General features: G+C 36.1%; 1 protein-coding gene across 1 annotated transcript in view; it reads left to right on the forward strand.

Annotated features, from left to right (window-relative positions):
• LOC105622566 (hemicentin-1-like) overlaps positions 1 to 23,460 on the forward strand; it is a 102,649-nt gene that overhangs the window by 55,463 nt on the left and 23,726 nt on the right. Inside the window, exons 2-6 of the mRNA XM_012203982.1 lie at positions 7,826 to 7,885; positions 8,672 to 8,801; positions 12,030 to 12,241; positions 12,761 to 13,078; positions 19,784 to 19,938. Of these exons, the coding sequence (XP_012059372.1) occupies positions 7,826 to 7,885; positions 8,672 to 8,801; positions 12,030 to 12,241; positions 12,761 to 13,078; positions 19,784 to 19,938 (875 nt within the window). The remainder of the gene's footprint in view (positions 1 to 7,825; positions 7,886 to 8,671; positions 8,802 to 12,029; positions 12,242 to 12,760; positions 13,079 to 19,783; positions 19,939 to 23,460) is intronic.

Genomic DNA, 23,460 nt, shown 5'->3' on the forward strand with positions numbered 1-23,460 from the left:
ACGCACACACACACACACACACACACACACACACATATATAGGGTATATACCTATATAGCAAGGACGAGAATGACACGAGAGAAGGAGAATGGGGAAACTTGGCACGCGTCTGGCATACGGGACTGCCCGTTAAAACCTGCAAGGGTAGACACCAAATGCTATTCCGCACACGACTTTCACGCTCGGCGGCACATACTCAGTATCTGGGAAAAATAGAAACAGGAGAAAGGATTATGGCGAGAGAACGGAGATGGTACTGCCGGCCGATAGAGTTCAACGCCACGGTCGTTTAGCACGTTCTTATGCTCCGCGCGAAAATTGGAAAGCACAGTGCGCGCTTTCGCCGTAATTTTAAACGAGCGCCTAAAACTGGCGTATCTCCGAAGAACCGGCTCTTCCCCATCTTTTCATTTTCTCCGACGAAACGGGCGCGCTCGCCCCGCGTGCGGTTTCGACTTACAGCGCGGTAATGCCGCAGTGCAAATCGTGGGAATTTTATTCGCGTAGTCAATTTCATCCGCCGTAACCAATTGGAAACTCTGTTGCTGCATAATGCATCTCGCATCGTGATGATTTCTCCAGAGCGCTCCAGTATTCGCTTTATCTACAAACAAATAGAACGTTGTAATTTATATCGCAATTCCAACCTTTCGCATAGCTTTATTTCGCTGTATCAATTTTTACGAGATAAAATTTCTTTCTCTCTCTCCTTCTCCTCTCTCCCTTCCCTTCTGTTCCATGTAATCGATTTGCTTTATGAATTCATATCGACACTACATTGCCTCGTGCTTACATAATTATTGGCGTTTGCGTTTCGAAATATGATTAAATGAAAATCTTGTACATAATTAAAACAAATGCATGTAATTACTTGTAATAATTAGCATTTCGCAGAATGAAATCTTCCATGCGTGAGAAGAATTTGTCGTAGAATTTGTCGTGCCAGGTTCTATCGCGAATCGGTCATTCTTTTGTATATACTTTTTAGTTCTACTCCCCGCACGGACTGATGATTATTACCTTCAACTTCTCAGTCGCTGCAGCCAACAAAGTGATTTCACCTTTTCCCGCTTCACGTAACGAGCATCGAGACTCCCGATAATTGCAGGATGCTCGGTGCAATTGCAGTAATTGCGTCCGACGTAGTTTTGTATTTATTTTTCTCCGCTGCACCGATTGGGGAGACAAGGAAGGATTGGGTAGAAGGGAAAAAAATACGCATTCGGACACGCGTGTGTCCGACTTTGGTCAACATCGAAGATTGCAATTCCCTCGATGTGTCCAATACCATCACCGTGCATCATGTAGCAATTGCGTGAGTATATGACGACGATTATTTAGTAATAATCTATATATCATGAAGAACCAGACGAGACCTTACATTTAAATTCCAGCGAATGATTTGCCGTCCAACGAAGGCTCAGCGCCGCGCGATAATTGAGATCGCGCGATGAGGCTATTTATTTTTCTTTTGCTTCTCGATCGGAGCAGCTGTCTGATATCACGATTGTAAATTACAATCCCGCACATTTGTGTTAACGAATAATGTATAACTACCGTGGAGCAACCATACCGAGACCTGCTATTTATTTTTGAATCTCATTCGTTTTTTATTATTTACCATCGCAGACGTGTTTCTTTCTTGTATATATCTTCATCGCAAAAATATGTTAAGAAAAAGAGAACTTTATAACGTATGACCGACGAATTGGGTTGAAACGTAACAGCTTTTGTGTGCAATGAAAGCAACATAATTCATATACATCGTACCGATCCTATGATTATAGATCTTGCAAAATCATGCATTCGTGAGAAATATTTTGGTGCCGATATCCGATATTTCAAAGAGTGCCTGATTGCGATATGCCAGTACTTGACTTTAATGCACGACGTCCATAATCGTCGAGCCAAAGTAGAACCAGGTTGACCGACATGCAAGTCATTACTCCCACGATCAAGAGATTATTTTTTTTTTCCGCTACTTAGTACCACTGGAGGACCATAAAATTATATCGCGCAGCTACGTCGTGTGAAGGCTGTCAATTGTAAAAAATCAAGCACGAAAAGGGATTAGTCAAGAAACGTCACTTCATTTTTTATCATTTTGAAAATATTTATGCAATCCATAATATTTTTTTTAAACATTATATTTTGCGCAAACATTGAATGACAACGATGATAATATGAATTGATACACATAACGTATTAGTTTAACTTAATAGAAAAAGATGTGACTTAGTTACAAAATGCAGAAATTGTTGGAGAAAACAAAGATTTGGAATAATTTTAAGTATATGTAAGTATATGACGTATTTTCGACATTTTTGTACAATAAAATATAATATCGCGATAACAATGCCAGTACATTCGAGAAATGAAATATACATATTATAATAATACAAAACGCGAACGTTAAAATTTGATAATTTTTGATTATTTTACTTTTGTAACAACAATTAATTTTTATTGTTATTTGATTTTAAATGATACTATCTTTGAAGATTGTAATATCGATTGCGAGTCCTTATAACTTACATATACATATATACATATAAGTATATGTATGTACATCTCCGCGCGTAACTCATAAGAGAGAGATTAATGTCTCCGGCGGAACTCGAGAACTGTAAAGCTCCGCTACAGAACTGTTCTGTTCTATGCGAAAGCTGTTATTCGCGGAGGAAACAGACGCAAGGATCGTGATGCGACTATAGAGCATCGTAAAGAGGAGTTTAAAGCATCCCGCACTCTACGAGGAAAATGCATGATTTCTTGCTGCGACCGAATGCGCCGTCGAGGCTCCAGTTACAATGATTTTTAAAATACGTTTCTACGTAAATACGAGAATGGGCAAATGCGCTCTTTAGTGCCATGAATTTTTACGATGATCTACATATCCGCGCGATGCGCACGAATGGCGAAAATGGAACTTCTTTGTTTGCACATCCATTTTGCCCATCGAGTCGTAACGTCCGCGCTGCAAACAGCTTATACGCATTTTTATATTGCGTCATTTATTATCCTATATAAAATGAGAAGGTACCTTACATGGCGTACTTCTCCCTACAATACAAAATCATTAATGTGATTTAATAATTCATTTTATTTTTCAAATGATAACAATGAATATAATACGCAAAAGATCAGCATGTTGTTTCAACGTTGGCTGTATAAATTAAATTTTTTAAAACTCAAATCTCTGTAATCATAAATATTCGAATAAGATGCTTAATCAAGTCATATATTTTTCATAATCAGTTGTATCATTGTCTCCGTGTTTCACGTTTTCTTTTACTTTTAGAAATTAATTTTATTGCATGATATATTTGCACATTGAATATTTTTATAAATAATATCGAGAAAATTTATACGATTACTTGAAAGCTGAGCTAAATTTATTTTTCGAGCAAAATACATAAGTAGATTATCGTTGGCTTTAGCTGGCTGCTAATATATAATTTGTTGTCACGACGCCTTGTAAATCGGCTTTGCTTAGCCAGGGCAAATTGATAATATACATAATTTGCTTCTTGAGATCAGCAAGGGGAATCCTTAAAAATCGTAATAATCAATTGAGTCGATAATCCTTTATAAAATAAGGGCATTTAACATGAGCAACAATTCATCAACATTATAAAATAATATCTCGTGCTAATGAAATATCCGAAAACAAATTATAAATTAATTACAAACTTATAATTACAAATAAAAATTAACGTAATAAAAATCCTTATAGATTTTTATTATGATTTAAACAAAAATTAAATTGTTATTTTTGTTTCACGTTAAAATCACTTGCAAATGTAATAGTTATTTACAATGACAATTTTATGAAATTGTGAATAAAGCTGTTAGAATGAAACAGTTGAAATAGATTGATGTTAGGTGTGTAATAATTTTTTCTGACCTGTTGTAGTCAGGTGGTAAAAGTTGTAGTTAACAAAAGTCACGGCGTAATGGCTATGGTAATTAGTAGAGATTAAACACGCGATTGATAAACTTGGTTCGACGCCAACCTGTATAGCTTGTCGGTGAATAGTCTTTGATTATCTTTCGAGGACATGATGATTTATCTAAGTCTATTAGACAAGTGGCTAACTCTATCGATTCTTACCTTATCGCCCTGCCGGCTTGAATAGCATTTTTTCATCGTAGGTACACGGTAACCGCTGCACGTACTTCAACCGAAGTAAGTAGTCTACTTTAAAAATCGAAGCTTTGCATATAATCTATTTGCAGCGCGGAATTATATAAAATTATGAATTATTCTCCTTCAGCGAATACTTTATCCTCCCGTCTGTGTTGCAATAACGATTGCTTTTGTTTCCAAACTTCGCTGAAGTGTTGATTAGAGGATTTTTTTTATTGTGATGTATAACTTACAAAGTTTTGTCATGTTCAGTTTTCTTGATAATCCAACAGGGAACTTGACAGAAACGAACTTATTGAAGTATTCAAATGCTTTCTACGCGCCATCTATGATTCTATTATCAAGGAAATAATTAAGCGATATCTATAGAAGTACTCTCGCTACCGAAATATATGACCGATCACGTTTTGATGTAAATTAGAGCACCTATCTACATGCTACTTATGAATATGACAAATGATTTCGACGTCTACGCTTCATCGAACATCTTAAATGTATTTTCTACGCATGCCACACAGCTCACATATATCACAGTTCCTTTCATCATCGTCTATATATCAATTTAGCTCCACGTTTAGGATCTATTATTGTTGAAAATATGAGCATGTTTAATGTATAATCAAACTTGTCCATTAAATCATTCGTCCAATGTAAATGCTTATGTAAATTATGCCCGTATACTATTTTGTACGCCTTGAAAATACAGACGAAGAAACTATTTTATCATTTCACAAATGTTGACTCTTGTACGCACGTTACTTTTTTCCTCATGAAGTCAGAGAATTATATATCATAGAATTACCCTTCATCCATTATACCAATGAGCAATTCACGTAATACGCGTTTAACGTTAAATCGTTTGAAAGATTACTTCACCTGATTCCAGAAAGTTGCCCCGGGCATTATTTCTATTTCTGCAATAATCGTGTGGAACTGTAATTTTAAAACTCACAGTTATGATAACATTTATTTTATCATCTGATTAATAACACTGAACAAAAAGAAGAAACAACAAACATCTCACATGCGATTAGCTAATTTATTTAGTTGGCTAATTGTCTTAAATTTTTAATAATTTCGTTATTTGGTACGAGCTATTATCGTTATCTTTTAGGTTGAATATAAAGAATATTAAATTTTACGGATAAATTTTTATATACCTGAGATACAATGAGAAATCAAATCTTCTTTTAATAATAATTTGTACATATCAATTATTATATTCAATCATTATATTTGAAACTTTTCAAGATTATTATTGAATACGTATCAAAATATTACATATTGTTATATGTATAATCTTATCGATATTATATTTACTGCATTTTCCACTATTTTTCACATTTATAGTATAAGCGTTTGAACACATAGTTTTTCAGAATCTCTCATCGTTTGATAACGTATTGACTGGCAGCAATCAGTTGAGTAAAAAACAGCTGTGTACGGAACGGAACCGCGAAGAAGAAAAATAGAGATAAGAGCAGAGAAAAAAATAAAATCCGTTAAATTTATGTTGTCAATAAAAAAGAAAATAAACGTAGCATCCTGCACGTTCGCCCAAGGCGATCATCTTCGAGATTCAGAACCCTCCTGCGCATTCGTGGAAACGGGAAGATTACTTATTTATGGTTTTCCCGCTCGGTAAAGGAAGACTAGACCCAGGGCGTATACTTGCGTACGTTTGATGTTGCCTCCAATCGCGTAGTTAACGAGAGTAACAGTAAAAGTTGATGGATTCGTTTTCCACGTAGAAAGATTATTTATTAACCCTACAACTTCTTCCCTAACGATCCCTACTGGGAACGACGTAGGCGTTTAGAATTTATCATCACTGTGGATACATGTCACGACTCGATTCGTGTAAGCAACACGGAGTAAGAAACGCCGATGCTCCATCATGATGGAGCAGTCGTTAAATATGCATCAAAATGAGAAGGGTACACGTTACTGATAATAATGATCATACAACGAGTATGAAATCGTGTGTCGATAGATTCGTTTACGTTCTTCCGCGAAAAATAGACATTACGTGGATTCAACGAGCGCAGTTCATCGATCGACGCCGGGAAAACATTCAGAATTATCTTTACGAGGCAATCGCGTATTTCAGCGAGTGACGGCATTGCGAACTTTAATGCGGCAGTACCACGGTTATCCGCGCTACAGGCAATTTCCGCCATGGGTCTACCAATTAGTCTGGTAATAATTTTCCCGTCGGTGGCTTTCGTGATGCCGTATCGGTAGTCTCATCCGCGATGCAAATTTTTAGCGTCAACAACGCACGTTCTAGTTATTTGGAATCGCATGTTCCATTCCGTTGCGAGACGGCCTGAGGCATTGACACACCGACAATCGTCGTCCTGTATTTTCTTTAAGTGCTGGCAGAGAGCAATACAATAAATTGTACTGTGATGACTTATAGCGTTGAGGATGTCATCCACGCTAATACACTTGCGTGCCCTCCTCATCGTTGGTTATGACGACAAAGAAGAAACGACCTGCCCTCGGTGTCTTCCATTTTCTACCGCCTTGTTCGCCCTTTGTCTCTCATTCCCTCGAACTCGCGGAAAATGTATGATACGCCCACTCGTAGAGTTAAATCGCTATTTTTCTTGTGATAAATGAAATTGTTTCGCGTGCGACGCTTGTCACGCCTCCGGACGTTCCACAAGTTTGCCTGAAGCTTCCTCGAGTTTCCTTCCGGACCGCTTCAAAACTTCTCCTAGGATTAAATGAGATCGGAAGAATGTTTCCGCGTTTTACGATCCGTTGAATCGTTTCCCGTAATGAGAAGACATCATAATTCTGTAATAAGTAAAGAAATTGCATATAACTTATAAATGTCATTTTGTTCATGCATACATTTAGGTCATATTATATTATATTAAGTACGTTGATAATCGAGAGATGAGAGATGAAATAATAATTTAAATTAACATCTTTCTCTCTTTCTCTCTTTGTACAAATACGAAAAGAAAATTTTATTGAAAAATCTAAAACTTTGCTGGATACAGATTTAAAAATAATTTTATTGGAAATTCAAATTGGTTCCTAGAATATCAAAATTTTTTGCTACATTGCTTATCATTTTTTAGTTTCCAACATAATTATTTTGATGGCCCAACAAAATTATTTTCAGATTTGTATTCAGCGAAATTTTAGATCTTTCAAATCATCATCAAAATTGTTCTTTTCGTTATTATTTATAATGTTGAAATATGAAATAAGTAAAAATTGGGAAGAAATTAAGAAAAATTAAAAAATATTTTTATTTGGTATTTATTTAACGAGACTAATACGTATACATATATACATGTTGATATATTAACACATTAACATATATAACAATGGGATTAAGAAACATTGCTGTTTGCTAATGTATGCAATAGCAGGTAATTTACGATACTACAAGTTAGGATAAACGCGAGCAGAAGGGCGACTATGCTCAACGTATGTTTGCTTATCGCGTTTCTCATATCAACCCGCTGAAAGTCGGCTAGTATTCTAATTTCAGATTCAGAATATTCAGCACGATTGCTCTGAATCCTTTAGCAAATACTTCGCACGTTTATGCAATATCTTTGCGGATTTAGAAGTGAAGACATAGGCCTGCGCGCGTGCACCCTTTCAACATGTCATCATCAGACATTCCCTCATCCTCTTTTTACCTATAGAAGTGTCAGCGTTTTATAGTTTAAGGCGGAAATCCGTGAACTTTGAGATTGACCGACCCTGTTGCGATCAGACGTCGAGCGACGAAATACTAGTGTGGTGATCGATGGGATCCCTGGGAACGATCGCTCCTGAGGCACGATGCTTCTTCTCGAGAAGCGATCGAAAAGTCCGATAAGACGTCAGGGAACTCGCGAAAAAATAGCATCATCGTCAGGGGACAGAGAAAGAGAGGGAAAATAGAGAGGAGCCAGCTCATTAAAACGCGATATCTCCATCTACATGTAAATCTAATCGAGCAGACAAAACCATAGCGACATCAAATCATCGTTAACCACTGCCTATCCTATCATAGACGAGAATGATGGGAGTTAAACTCGGGTATGAGCTCCCCTTTAACCGTTCAGGATGTACATCACCACTAAATTCTCATGTAATGAGATCTAATCCTGATGTTTTCTTGTCTATGAAAATCACATTATATCAGCGTTTTACTTACCGTAGAAATATTTCGTGCTATACATAGATACCTTGTTAAAAGCTTAAAGGTCGATTACAGTTAGCTTTCGCGTTCTTAATCTGGATTAAGTATAGCTACTCTTTAATAAGAAAAAATGAATAATCGTAGAATTTATAATATTTTTATTGATATATCGAATATCAAATATACAATTTCTCATTGAATTGCGTAGCCTTAATTAATAAATTTACACTTTTAATTATAGTTATAAGTATAATTTATCAATCAAATTAGAATGACAACTATACATTCAAAGCAATTAAAAAAGATTACACTTATTTAAAGGAAAAAGTAAATTTATTTCACATTTATCTTTTTCTTGTTGCAGTACCAATTGTTGCCATTGACGGTGTAATCGGAAACAAAGTGCAACTCCCTTGTGACATTCGTTCCATCAATAACGATGAAATCAGCATGGTGCTTTGGTACAAAGAAGGCAGAGATGAACCGATTTACAGGTAAGATTTCGGACATCTATCATGAATTAAAAACTGATTGTTTAAAGATTTCAAAGTTCTTAAATTATCGTATTTTCTGTTAGAAAAAAATTGTTTTCGTACAAAAAGTCTTTTAATCTTCACTGTACGATTTCAATTCGGAGCGAAATGCTGAGAAAAACTTCTCGAATGTGAGAGTCATTCATATCGTCTATAAAACGCACTTTCTCGTAGAAATCAAAAAGAAATGAGCTCAAGTCTGGAAATTCCTCGCGTTATTTTCCACAGCGAAGTTCATTCGGTACTCGAGTTGCCGTTTCGCTCCCACGGCCCGTGAAATTTTGCATATAGAATGGCGGTCGGCGCATCGCCATGCCGCAGTCGTAGGATAAGAGTTGCCGCGGCTGAAAGGGGACTGACGTTAGTATCCGGTGAGTCATATTTAAGAAATGTAATAAGGTATAAGATATGTGCGTGGGTGTTGGCGATAGTTTCGTGGTAGAAGAGCGACGGAAAGCGTATGCGAAGCGACGCCGGGGATGCCGACGGTGGTGTTTAATGCGAAGGGGAGTGCAAGTCGTCGCTTGTTGTAAAGTCAGTTTAATCCTCGCCGACGAAGAACTTTAAATTTAAAGGCGGTCGTCATACTAAAACCGTCTCTCCCTTGGCCTCGCCAATGTACTCTTCTTCATGGGATCTCTTGCAGTAAAATATTTATTGTGTGACATCGTGCCCTCTTATCGTATGTACACTAGACAGTTAAGGAAAGGAAACTGCGAAGTTACGTGAGCATGATCGCGCATAGCTCCTTCGAAATATTCGCCTTACATATGTATTTGATGTTTCGTTCGTGATAGGAGTAACTCGTGTGACATGCATGTCGTCTCATCAAGATTTCTTCGCATTATAACTTTATAACTATTCTTTTTTTCCTTTCTCTTTAGTTAATTTTATTGATTTAACAAAACTTTCATAATCCTTGAAGATGATTGAATCTTTCCTCGCCTATCTATCGGTACGGAGAGAATTCATCTAGTTTTTTCCATTTACTTAGAAAATGGAAGAGCAGAGAGACCTTAAACGATTGACTACATTCTTCATGATATGAATATTTATTCGTGATCGTAGATCTAGATTTTTGAGTTTCAATATTACTGTAATATTGAACAGCCAGCGTCTCGAACAAAATGCTCGGTAATATTTACAATCTCTCGAGCGATCTTCGTATTTTATCTTAATAGATAATACTTCGCAAAATCGAATCCACTCAATTCCATTTCACGTTTTTCTCTTAGGAAAGTTTCAAGACACTTAGACCTACCGAAGAGACCTAGTGAATTTCTTTCCGCGTGAGAACTTGAAAGTGATCGATTCTTTAACGATTATATAATACATATGTGTGAAATGCGACAAGAGATGCGTTTGCTTGCAGAGCTCTCAAATATTGTTTAAGATATTGTCGTAATAAGCCGAAATTTATATTATTTTTATCAAATTATATAAAATGATGATATAAAATACGAGAACAAAAATAAACAAAATTTCTACACATCTACAAATGTGTCTTATCAAATTTATCTGCAAATCGTACTCGTCTATTTCACTCAACATTTCAGTACGACATATAGTTCAGTACGCTATTTCACAAATAAATTTCGCGAGTTATAAAAAGAGCAACACAAGTTCATCTACGCTCTGTAATCTCCCGAGATAACGAAGAAACGGCTGTAGGCGATGCCGTTCCAGAAAATGTCGACGAATCAGCCTCTCAGGTCGTGATCGACGAATCGAGTGAGTAGTAGACAGGCGATCGATCGATCTTGAGAATCGTTTCGCTGTCGATGAATGCTAGGATCGAAGTCAGAGGACCGATATGGGAAAATCACTTTCAGGAATTATCGCGCACGAGAAAAGTCGGTCGAACGTGTTATATCTGCGAGCCGTTCTCGTGCTGGGCGACGGCTCGTGGAACGTGTGCTCGACCTCTCTTCGAAGTCTGCCCTTCTTTCACAACCCTGTCTACGACAACGAGGCGGGTGGGCAACATTGGTGGTGTGTCACGGAAGTGCCTCCTCGTCCACTGGAAGTGCGAAGTGGAAGAATTAAATCGTATTTCAACGTCAATGCCGTGGAAGCAAGCGTGAGGGCGGGATAGCTTTGGGACTACTCAGTCACGAGCGAAAATCCGAACTCCCATGCAGTCGCGGAACGCAATTTAACTTTTAGTCGCTCGCGAGGAGCCGTGAAGGGTTCTATGCCCGGCATTCTCCCTCTTGAGTTACCTCTCTTCTTTCTGTCTCGTGCTCGCTCTCTTATATATCCCTGGACTGTTCCTCTAATCTATCTCTCTTTGCTCCTGTTCTGGCTCACCGCGGATGCTTAATATGCAATCACGCACTGAGAACGACTCCCATGCGACTCCATATATAGACGTGCCTCTGTCAAATCATCAGTCTCGAATAGTAGTTCCACGAACGATTCTTCAGCGAAGCTGCCGTGCATTGGAAAGGCCACGTGCAGGCATGAGTCTCGACATGGAGTACGAAAGATGAGAATAATGTTTCGAATTTAATCTTTCAGTCTACTAGCTAGGTTCGTTAATTTTTCCGTCTGTTTCTAAAGTTTTTGTTCATGTAATGAGATAAAAAAACGACGTAGCAATTTGATATTAGATTTTATCATAAGTATTTATCATAAGTATTTAATATAAGGTATAAAATTACAGTAGTGTGAATTGTGCTGATCATAATTTTTTAAATATTCCATTTAGAGGTAATTCGAGATATTTAATGGAATCAAAGATATCAAATTTTATAATTGATGAGAAATCTTGAAGCGAATATTATTATGTATTATTATGTATATTCGATCACAAGTATCCAGAATATATATGTTCATTATTTACCATGTAATTAATTCAATCACGACAAGCTTTTAATAACGACGCCAGTACGTTATCTCAATTGCTTGATATGCTGCAATTACATCGCAAATTATGTAATTAAATTGGTACAGTTTTTGATACATGAATAACAAGCAAAACGGTAATTACCAGCGATAAACTGACTCTTATTACGATGCATATTCGATCATTCTAGCATTCTGTGCCTATTAGCGAAAAATACTGAAACTTCATATAACGTGAAGCATCAATAATTAATATAGTATCGGTAATACACTCATAACGTATCTCATAACAATTATAAAATGATGGAATTATTATATACAAAAGCTAATCGATTATTTTAGCTTCGACGTTCGCGGTCGTCGGCAATACAGCAACGCCCGTCTTTGGTCGTCGCCCTCGGCATTGGGACCAAGAGCTTTTTTCGTTACGGCGACGAATCCAGCTCACCTCAGCATTGATCGGCTAGAGAGCACTGATGAGGGGATCTATCGGTGCCGGGTGGACTTCAGAAACTCGCCGACACGGAAACAAAGGATGAACTTAACCGTTATAGGTGAGAGCATTGTATCCCGGTGAAACTCAATCAACCAGTGATCACGCAACAATTAAAGTCAGTCCTTTTGATCAGAGCGGTAATGGAGGTCGCGTCAAGTATCGAAGCAAGAAGCGATCTCGAGGCCGCTTTTACGATGTATAATTTAACGTTCAATATAACCATTCAGTTCATTACACGATATGTAGAATTTACGTGCATTTGATTTAGATATACATTTATGCTCGATACATTTCATCGTAAGCGTTGACTTACGAACTCACCACTTCCCGGCGCATAAATTAATCTCAGTGTAAGCCGCGGCTTGCTTCGCAAACTAGGAGCTGCGGCTGTGTAATATACTTCGTAACTACCTGTTTTGCGGCCATTATAACAGTTAATTCTGCTACAACGCCAAAATTCTGTCGGATTCCATCGCATTCGACCGCATACGCATCTCTCGCGCTAACTGTCATTTTGCCAGACGAACGATCAATTAGTATTCACGTTGAATTTTAACGACGCATGCTGTTCGCACAGTGCCTCCATCGAAGCCTATAATATTGGATGGGGCGACGAAAGCTATTTGGGGCCTCGAGGAGCGGTACAACGAGGGGAGCGACGTGAACTTGATTTGCGAGGTTCGTGGTGGCAAGCCGCCCCCAAAGCTGACGTGGTATCTCGACAATACCGTGATAGACGAGTCCTATCACTATGATACCCAGGGCAGGTTAACGGTTAACCACTTGGCGTATCCGAAAATTGGGCGACAACACCTCCAGGCGAGGCTGATATGTCAGGCCAGCAATACGAACTTGGTGCCACCACAAACCAGATTACTCGTCCTCGAAATGAATCGTAAGTCATTTGACGATCCTGTTATGTTCTATCCATAATTATTTGTGCTATTTGGCGAAATTGTATTGTGACTGTGTGTTACTTGTTTGTTTTATTTTTCATTTTCTTGAGTTCGTTACGAGCCAATTGCGCATGACATTAAATTTATTTATTATTATGTTGTCGTAATAATGTAATTCTAATTTGTAATGTTATGACAACGTACAACATTTGCTTTTCATAGTGACATCTACTAAATGACTTAATGAATGCACCGGATAAAAATATTCATTCAGCATAATTTAGACCCAGCATTACAAAGTTGGTGATTGCGTATCTCAAATAGTGTCTTACATAAATTATAGAAGAGCGTCGAATGCTTTCCATCGAGTAATAGACTATAAGCGGGAATTAGCGCTGAGTCAGCACGTCGATCGTTTCGTGCAAAAAAAAAACGAAGGCCCCTCCTAGTGATGTTTAAAACGAAACTCCGATTACCTTAATGTACGTCCTGTGAATGACGATCGAGAAATGTTCTACTTACGCGACCTACTTTATCAATCTTTATAATGTTGCATGCAATGCGGTTTCTTAAATATGTTTTTACGGGAATCGCAATCTATCAAAGGGACGCCATAGCCAATCCAATTTGCCCTAAGAAAAAAAATTATCTTAAAATAAAAAAATGTAAAACTTGTTAGCATTATTACTAAGCACTTTACAGACTAATACGATATGACTGATACTTGGAATGACGTATCATCAAAGAACTCGTTTATATATAATGTGTATCATTATAAAACTCGTTTTTGCATTACGTTTTTACTTTCAATAATAACTTCGTAACGGAATGTAACAAGTTATTGTTTACATTTTCTAATATTTTACTATACGTATATAGCGCAGCCGTTAAACGTAAACGTGCCCAGTGGACGTAAAGTGCTGCACATACGTAGTTCCATGTAATCATTAATGTAAGTACGCAATTATCGCGTGTATAACGAGCTACGAGAGTTCTCCATTTGCGCGTTGAGGTAGACATGAAATTACCGACAAGTTGACGCGCGTATTTTACGAAAGAAAAAATATTTGACCACGTTTGGTGTATTTTCCTATCTAGAGATATCTTCCTGAATGTCATTTATTTCTTTTTACGAAACGATAAGTATCTACCTTTGTAATAAAGTCGCTGACCCTTAATGCGTTAATACAATGCTAGTTGCAAATGTAAGTTTGTGGATTATAATTCATTCTGATAACCCTTGTTTGTCGTGTACATAATCTCTTTTCCGCCAGCTTGTGACTTGAAAGATCGTATATAGCAGTATATCAAACAATGTATTAATTGACAGAATCCAACGTTGTTCCAAGAAACGAATTTATGAGAATAATTCGTCAATGGAGATCGATGCAAATTGGCATTTTCCTTCGCTTTCGTGCTCACATGATTTTAGCAGTTCCCATGTATCGCACACCATTGGCGAATTGCCTCGACGGTCACAGAGAGTACATGTACCTATCGGAGGCCTTTTCACATGGTTCTATAGCCGGGCCAAGGTATTCACGTACTGAACCTATTAGTCGTCCGGACGAGATTGGCCGATGGAGATAACGGTAACGCCTCTCGCAAGACGGATCAGAGAATCGCGTGCCTCCTGGTCCGCAGCTTCGATTTCGTGTTTCCTCGTGAACACTTGGCGTGCGACAGCGCGTCTGTGTTCGGGCGAGCGTTGTGTCGGCGTCGGTCGATAGACGTGACGGAGAACGACCGCGCCGTACACGTCTGTGGACGCGTTAATTACTTCGTATGGGTGTCTCGCGCATGGGTGGGTGCGTGTGTATGGCGAAGGTAAGAAGGTACCTACTCGCGCAACGCGCTAAGATATCGTAAATAGCGGCTGGAGGGGGTTCAACTTGTAATGACCCAGTAACGTCATGCCAGACAGAAGAAAACGGAGGACCGCGAAAGGGTGGGAAGAAACTATTCGAACCGGCGGCGATAACGTTAAGGTAAACACGCGTAAAAGCATTAATGCTTGACAGAGCTGCAAAAGGCGCTAATTCATGGGCCGATTGATCTCGCCGATCGCACATTGCGTGCGCCTACACTTCTGGCAATCTCACGTCGTATACGTTAAGAGAGACGCGTGGATTAGTCGGGCGATTCGCGATATATATTGCAACACACGTTAATTTTATTTAATAGCACGGTTAATAATAGTATAGAGAAAAATTTTACAAAATCAAAACACTACTTTCCTTCATTCTATACGCGTACTAATTTTATTAGAAATCCTTTGTGGACCAGTATATCTACAGTATAAACTACATTTTGCGTTTCACTGAACGCGAAGACATGACTTTGAAAAATATGACTTTTGTTGTAAAAGTCTGTGTATGTTCACTTTCAATGTGATCATAATTTCTTGTTTCTAACAAACATATATAGTTTTTTATTTCAAGCCATCATTCTTTTTTATTTCAAACACGTCATTTTTCAGTTTGCATATAAAAATGGATGTTGTACATTTGTGTACATAAATTTATTTATTATAGTTCCTTCAAGTTACACAAACTAACTGTTGACGATTGCTTTTGTTTCAAGGAATTGCATGCGATAGTTATGCAGATAGTTCACACGAACAACTAATCCTATATCAAACATAAATAATCAGACAGTATATGTAACTAGTCGCGGGTATACTCTTGTATGAATAATTTCGTATATTCCCACGGGTGCCTATTAATTCGTACATTGCGATGCATGCCGAATCCACTCGATAGAACAAATAATAATAAGCATGCGTGTCCACGTTTCCGCCTGTTTGAATGCGTATCAATTTATTCTTAATTGCCGCCACATAAATCATCTTGAAATTTTAATGAGCTATTAAACGCCTTTGAACAATAAATTATCCCTTTCATCAAGATTTAACTTTTCGCCCTCGAAGTTTATCTCGATTGAGTGAGATTGATGAAACGAGATTCCGTTTCTCATTCTAAAGACTGAAGATATAAGTTTGTAATAACTTTTTAATTCAAAAAGATTTTGAAATTTTATTACATAATAAAAGATAAATTACAGACTAAAGCTTTTATAATGTCGTGACATTTTATAGTAGTAGTCTATTCTGATATGCACTGCCAATATTAAAAATCTATAATTTACGTTATGTACACAGATTTTTAGTATTGACAGTTTATATCGGAACACGACTATAATTGCATAACAAGATTTGATCGACGAGAATGTGAAAAATAAGTCAGTGGGCACGAAATGCGTGACGAGACTGGCGTGACGAAAGCGTTCGGTGTGGTCCGGAGTGTCTGTGACGTAGCATGCAAATGCGTTTTGTTAATAAATTTTTTGCAATGGTGAAACAAACAGTGGACGCGCTTTCTACGCAGCGTTTGGTCGCAATTCGTGCCGATGCGACGTTAAGAATTAAAGTTGGTATCAATGTTATAAACGCTAGACTTGCCAATTGCACTAATTCGTATCCGGTCGTGCGTGCATCGGCGCACACAAACATTAGTATGCACATTATTTGCACGCGCAACATTCATTCGTGCGCGGTTATGCGTTTCGGGAACTGTTCGCTTGATAATAATTAATAATCCCGTCTCTCCAGCTGGGCCACGATTCCACGACGCGCGGGACATCATCGTCATTCATCAGGGAGTTATCTCGACCTCGTTCCCCGATAAAACCGAAAGATTTCTTCTGCTCGACGTGGGCCATGCGCTTTTCATTCGCCGACGGTTTCTTGAGGGCATTGATTTCGATCGAGAGTCGCGCGATGAAGCAGGTGGTCGTTCAACCGTCTGGAAATAAATGGGAAGGTGCGAAGAGCGTCGGTTTGATAAGTGCGCCAGCCGGGGGCGTCGACTGGTAGAGAATTATTCGAACAAACGATAACGCCACGCTAAACACGCGTGAAACCATTAAGGCTCGGCCCGGAGCGTTAATTCACGAACGTTTGTTCACCGGTATTCGTAAATGGCATCGCGCCGCTGCAGCACCTCGATAATACGCGCGTAAAACTTGATGAATGCTCATTACACGATTAATGATAAAACCGAGGACTCTATTTAGGTGCAAAAAAAGAACGATATGTGTACTTTGTCGTATTGACGTTGTGAGGTTGACCCGCTGAATCGAATGCAACATTTTATTAGACATAAGAATATATACGATCTTGAAGATTTCTTTTATGGCTTCAGGATCAGCTTTTATTGAACGTATTCCTTTCGTCTTGAATTTTCAAGTTAAATCTTGATCGTAATGGAGTTCTGAGCTAAGTTAACAAGCCACTTCAGAAAAACACTAAAGCCAAGCGTGCGAACACGATATCTAACACGATTGATAGAGTGGAGTAATTTGTCAAAGCTGTCGGCGATCGCTAAATTACAAATGACAATAGAACTACAATGTCGAAGGATTGATTCCACAGATATCGTAGCAGGAATCAACCACCGCTTTTCGTCCAAGCAATTGCACACCGCTTTGCGTGCTTTTGTTCTAATTGAACGTCGAAAATAGATACAATCCTTTCTCCTCGTTCCTCGGGCACCGTGAGGCGCGATCACGATCGACGTATACACGCGATGCCCGGCGTATCGAGTGATGTTCCCGTCAATACAATCTGTGCTACCTCTATCAGACCCTCATACGTATTTCAAATCCACCTTGCAACAAAACTAAGCTATTCTCGAACGTAATCGCGCTGTCGATGTTTTAATTAAAACCTAATCTCTCGCGAAACGTCTACTTGAAATAGATTGCACCGATTCTTCATTGTGTGCGCGACAAAGCGATTTCCACACTAGATTGTATTATTGCGCTCGTAGTATTAAGCTGATAGTATTAAGCTCAAATGGATTCTTAATCATCGGATGAATGGACGCGAAAGTTGATTATACGAATGAACGAAAGTCTTTCTATAAGTGCAAATTTATGGCCTCTTTCTGTAAGTGCAAATTTATATATTATCGTGATCATCATATCTATTCGTAGACAGGAACAAGTGCGTGTATGCCAGGACGAGGGCACGGAGCGAAATGAAAGAGCCAATTTCGGAGAAGTGGCTACCAACTAATGGCAATTAGGGGTTGTACGAGTAGTTAGCCGTGGCGACGCATGAGCTTGCGTCGGAATTTATGACCATGTGACACCAACGTTATATTACGAATTGGCTAATTCGATTGCATTCGATCAATATAAATATTAAATATTCATTACATACCTAAAAGCGATAAGAATATATTGAGCTATACATAAATCTGTACTTCGTAAAGGTTACCTTCGTAAAGATTCGTAAAAATTAAATAATTTTGTAATTCGTAAAAGTTAAATAATTTTATAAAACTAAGTCCTCCTAATAAATATGAAATAATTATTCGTTACATTAGTATCAAAAATTAATTTTTATTTAGAAAATAAAATTTCAGATTTGACAATGATATTCAACAACGACCGACTCATCGTACAGTAATCTCTTAAAAATTTATTCACTTTCTTTTTAGATAATATCTCGTATTTTTTTTATGCAGTGATGCATTTAAATATAGAAAGCTATTCAAATTTTAATTATAGATTTACTTAAAATTTCCATAATGTTGAAATTAAAATTGATATCGTTAAAGTTAATATTGGTTACATATGAAAGTACGATTATAATTTTACATTATTAATTTAATAAAGCTAAAAATATACCGTTTTAATAATTACGTTACTACTACATACGTTAGAACTACATGTTATTCTAAAATCTAGATATAGCAGATCACAATACGTTCCCAAAAATGGATCATATAATTAATAATTGTTGTAAAAAAAACTGCAGTTATAAATGAATTTTAAAATTTTTCGTCGCAGAAATCAAGAAAGTGTTTTTCAGTAACATTATTTCAACAAAGAATGAAGATGAGCTATAAAAATAAATATTATTTTAGATAACACTTATTTTTTATAAGATCTTATACGATTGCAGATTTTCTGAGAATAAATACGATTATCTCGCAAATTTCAGAGATAAATGTATCGCGAAGAGCAAGATTTTAGTCACGATTTTTAAGCGATCTATACAGTTCTTTTATTTCTTTTGTCTTCCGTGAAGTATACTCATTCAGTTTACCGGGCGACCAAATTTTTGAAATGATTTTACGAATACATTTCTCAAAAAGTAGATAGCCGATTTCATCGTTATTTCGACGTTTAATCTTATTTCGGATTTTTCCTGATACAAAACTGAACATATATCGCTTTTGTAATGGAGAGTCGATTTCACTCGATAAAGTCGGTGGGCAACTTCGAAACGGTAGCTATCCGAAAATAAAGTTGATTAAATTATGATTCGCCATAACAGAAACTTGGCTCTGCATGCACAGAATGTTTAACAATATAACTACCTGTTCAATGTGTATCTTTTTTAAATAATATAACAAAGAAAAAAATAACCAATATAATAAAAATTTTCATTATAAGATATATATTATACTTGATATATAAGCATACAAGCATTATCTGCTTTTTTAAATAACCTCTGTGAATAGTAAATGTACACAACTACGTTGCATGAAAATTACATTTTTTGATGGTCGAAAAATAGGCTTTTTTTATTTATTAAATTAGAATATCTCTTTTTTTATAATAAAAAAACCCCGAAAAATAAAGCGTTTTATGTCTACTTACACGAAAACAAAACACGTTTTTCATTGTTCCAGTAAAACCATTGGTTGTTCAAATCCTGACGAAGGAAACGAGAGTATCAGCCGATAAAAATTACGATGTGGAATGTCGATCGAGCGGTTCACGACCAAATGCGGTGATTACTTGGTGGAAAGCAAACAAGCCAATCATTAATAAGGAGATTAACAATGTAAGTTTATGTATTGCATGTAATTGCATGTGATGAAAAAAAATATGCTGTACAGCGAAACGAAAGTAGACATCAGGATCTAAAGGAGGTTACATCGTTTAAATACAAAAGAGAGAGAACAAATATTCTTGACTACTTGATAAAGAGATCTCGGACTCTTTATTTGAAGGTGTTAAATGGTGACATTCAGTCTGTAATTTTTTTTACGACGAAAGCAAATTTATCTTAATACTTTTGTTACAAAATGATGCGAGTAAAATTGAGATCGACTAAATACAAATACTTAAAATACAAATCCCTTTTCTATTTTGTAGGATATTTTAAACGATAAATTGATATGTGAAACAATAATTTTTTTTATTTTTGTAAGGCTACTTGATAAAAATTCCTTTCACGGCCTTTTTATCTGAAGGTGTTAAATGGTGACAGTTAATCTGTAACTTTTTAACGACGAAAATAAATTTATAGTACTTTTAAAAAGATGCGAGTAAAATTAAGAGCGATTAAATTCAAGTATTGGATTTGATGTAAATCTTTTTCTCACTTTATTTTGGAAAGGATATTTTAAATGATAATTTGATGTGGAACGATTATTTTTCTTATTTTAAGTAAGGCTACTTTATTAGAGATAAAATTATCTTTTTCATTACACATACTAAATTTTCTAAATGATATTTTAATTGGATTAACATTACGACGATAATTATATACTAAGTATTTAAATATATTTATATAATTTTAAAGGCAATTTTCAGGCAGAATCGAAATTTGAGAAGAAGTCGACAAAATTGCTCACGCGTTTTGCGGAAAAGTGTGGTTGATCGATTCTTCTTCCGAGTACTCTAATTTTAGAAAAATTGCGCCGAGTGTTTTTATATTACCTCTCCTCGCATTGCCATGCGAACATTCATGTCGTCGAATCTTGAAAAAACGGTTAACGGAAAGCATTGCTGAAGTGCGCCGCACAATTCGAGGAAAAATTCTTGAAATCGACGTCCCGTAACTTGCCGCAGTTTACGACGATTCCAGAAGTTAGGACGATGCAGTTATTTCGTTTTTCTTGAGGGCGACTTCTCGACCCTTTCCCTCCCCCTTATTCATCCGTTCATCTTGTCGCCTCTATCCCCAACGTACCCCGGCACTCCTTCCGCAGTGACAGAGAGTGTACAGAAGTTCACGAACGATCTAGTGGATCTTCGCTTCATAAACTTTCGAGACTTAACTTTCTTTTTCTATTTTCGACTAGTAGATGCCTCCGTTCACCGCCTGTAGCACGAAATGTTTCAGTAATACTTGAGAAAACTAAATTTTTAAAACGTTTTCCCAAATATAACTATTCTCTTTATTTCAGGAAACTATTCTTGCAAATTCATGTCGTGTGTTTCACGAACTTGTTTTTCACATAAAAATACATCGATCGATATTATAATCTATATTATAATCGATTTAGTAAATAACCATGTATTGTATTGTTTTTGTCATCTCTTCTTAATTAGTGTAACATCGTAGTTTGGTTATTGAAGTTTAACAATTGAAATAGCAAATATGAAACATTCATCGGTATCTTTCTGTAATCATTAAATAATATGTATCTATAGCGCATATTCATGATGTTAAATATTCAAGATAATTATGCATAGGTATTAAAGTGACATTCAACCGATCGATTTTATAACTATGGTTGATTAACAGTAATGAAGCAATAAATGATAATTTTACTATTTACCTATATTGTTATGAATAAAACAACATATAATATAATTGAGCCTAATAATATTAATTTTCATAGTAAAATAGTAAAATTTGCATTAGGATTTTTAATAATTTTATGAAAAAAGATATTTTATTTTATTTAATATCTACATAACTTACAGAATAAGCATTAAAATAATTTGAAATTTGTATTATTTTTATTATATTATATAGATCACTGAAATATGTAAAAGTATATTAAGCTTTGTTAATGAAATGTATTTTCATGTATCAGAATTTTATGGTGACTATGATAACAGGACGACATTACTGTTTTATGCTTGTATCATATATTTTTACTGCGCTATTATTTCATGATCATTTACGAGCGAAAATGTTTGAAGCACTCGTGACGACCATTACTGCATATATATAATATATCGCGATATTTCACAAAAAGTTGTTACGAATTTTTTCATACTATTACGTAGGGAAATACGTTTGTTTATTACGTTACAAATTAAAATACTGAACAAATTTTTTTATGAAAGAATATCTCTCTCATTCTCCTACTGTGATACAAGAAAGTAAGAGAAAAATGAATTTTTTGGTCTAATAATCTATAGAAAAATTAGCCGTATTTATCTTTTGCAAATTCTATATATTTAATGCGCTTTGGTGTTATCTTAGAATCTTAAATTAATTATTTTTTAAAAGCATGAAAAAGATCAAGATGTTATATGAGATTTAACTCAGAAATAATCACCTTTTTATAGTACAATTTTTATAGTACAATTCGGCCCAGCGACAAAAAATATGAATTGTTATAAAATATTGTTTTGTATAGATATTATATATATTTTTCTTTTTTAATAACTATTCTTTACAAAGCTTTAAATATACAATTTTAATTTAAAAATCCAATTAAAAAAAGATATATTAAGTAAAAATATATTAAAATCTTTTTTTTATAATAATAATAATCATAAGCTATTTAATATATTTATTTAATTTAATATTTGTTTGGTTTCTATTTATCTTTTTTTAGAAAATTGTTATTATTCCATAATGTTCTCAAATACTAAAAAAGTCTGAAAACAATCAATAATATACAATATGTTTCTAATAATGATGATTTTAATTGGGATTGAAAAACAGTCTAAGTGATTGTTTACGTGAAGAAAATCAAGTGACTACTTCCGAGTTAATAAGATCACTGAGAGACATGACTTTATAAGAACAAATCAAGTGACATTGCAAATCATTTCTCATTATTCGTCAATGTAACAAATAATCAAAATAATCAGTATCGCTATCAAATAAAATCTATTCAAAAGATAAGATTAGATTCTATTATATATAAGTTTGCTTCTGTTACTAATAATTAGTTAGTATAGCAGATTTGTTAATGGTACTGGTGGTTTATTAAATTAACAAAATCCTTTCTCTCAGTGATGGATTCAGTTAAGCGTTTTTCCATATATCCATGAAGATTCACATCCTCTTAGAAATCAAAGCTTGAAAAAACTACGCCAGTAACATTCGGTATGCGAAACGTTGTGACCGTAATGTCAGTTCGCGTACGATCTACCTGCGCAATATATCGACGCCCGTGTGTTGGACTGTCCAGAGGGTTTTATCGGAAAATTCGATCGCGTCGCACTGAGGCGCACTGAAAGTACAACGCAGCGAAGCTTATAAAAAAAAGCGTACAGGAGATAGGAAAAGCGAGACAGAGAGCGAACGAGGGAGAGAAGGAGACGAGTCATCACGATCGGTAGAAGTGTATAAGAGAGTGAGAGACAGCAACGTACCACATTCATCCTGACG

This window comes from Atta cephalotes (assembly GCF_000143395.1).
Source record: "Atta cephalotes unplaced genomic scaffold scaffold00046, whole genome shotgun sequence".
In the NCBI taxonomy this organism is placed as follows: domain Eukaryota; kingdom Metazoa; phylum Arthropoda; class Insecta; order Hymenoptera; family Formicidae; genus Atta; species Atta cephalotes.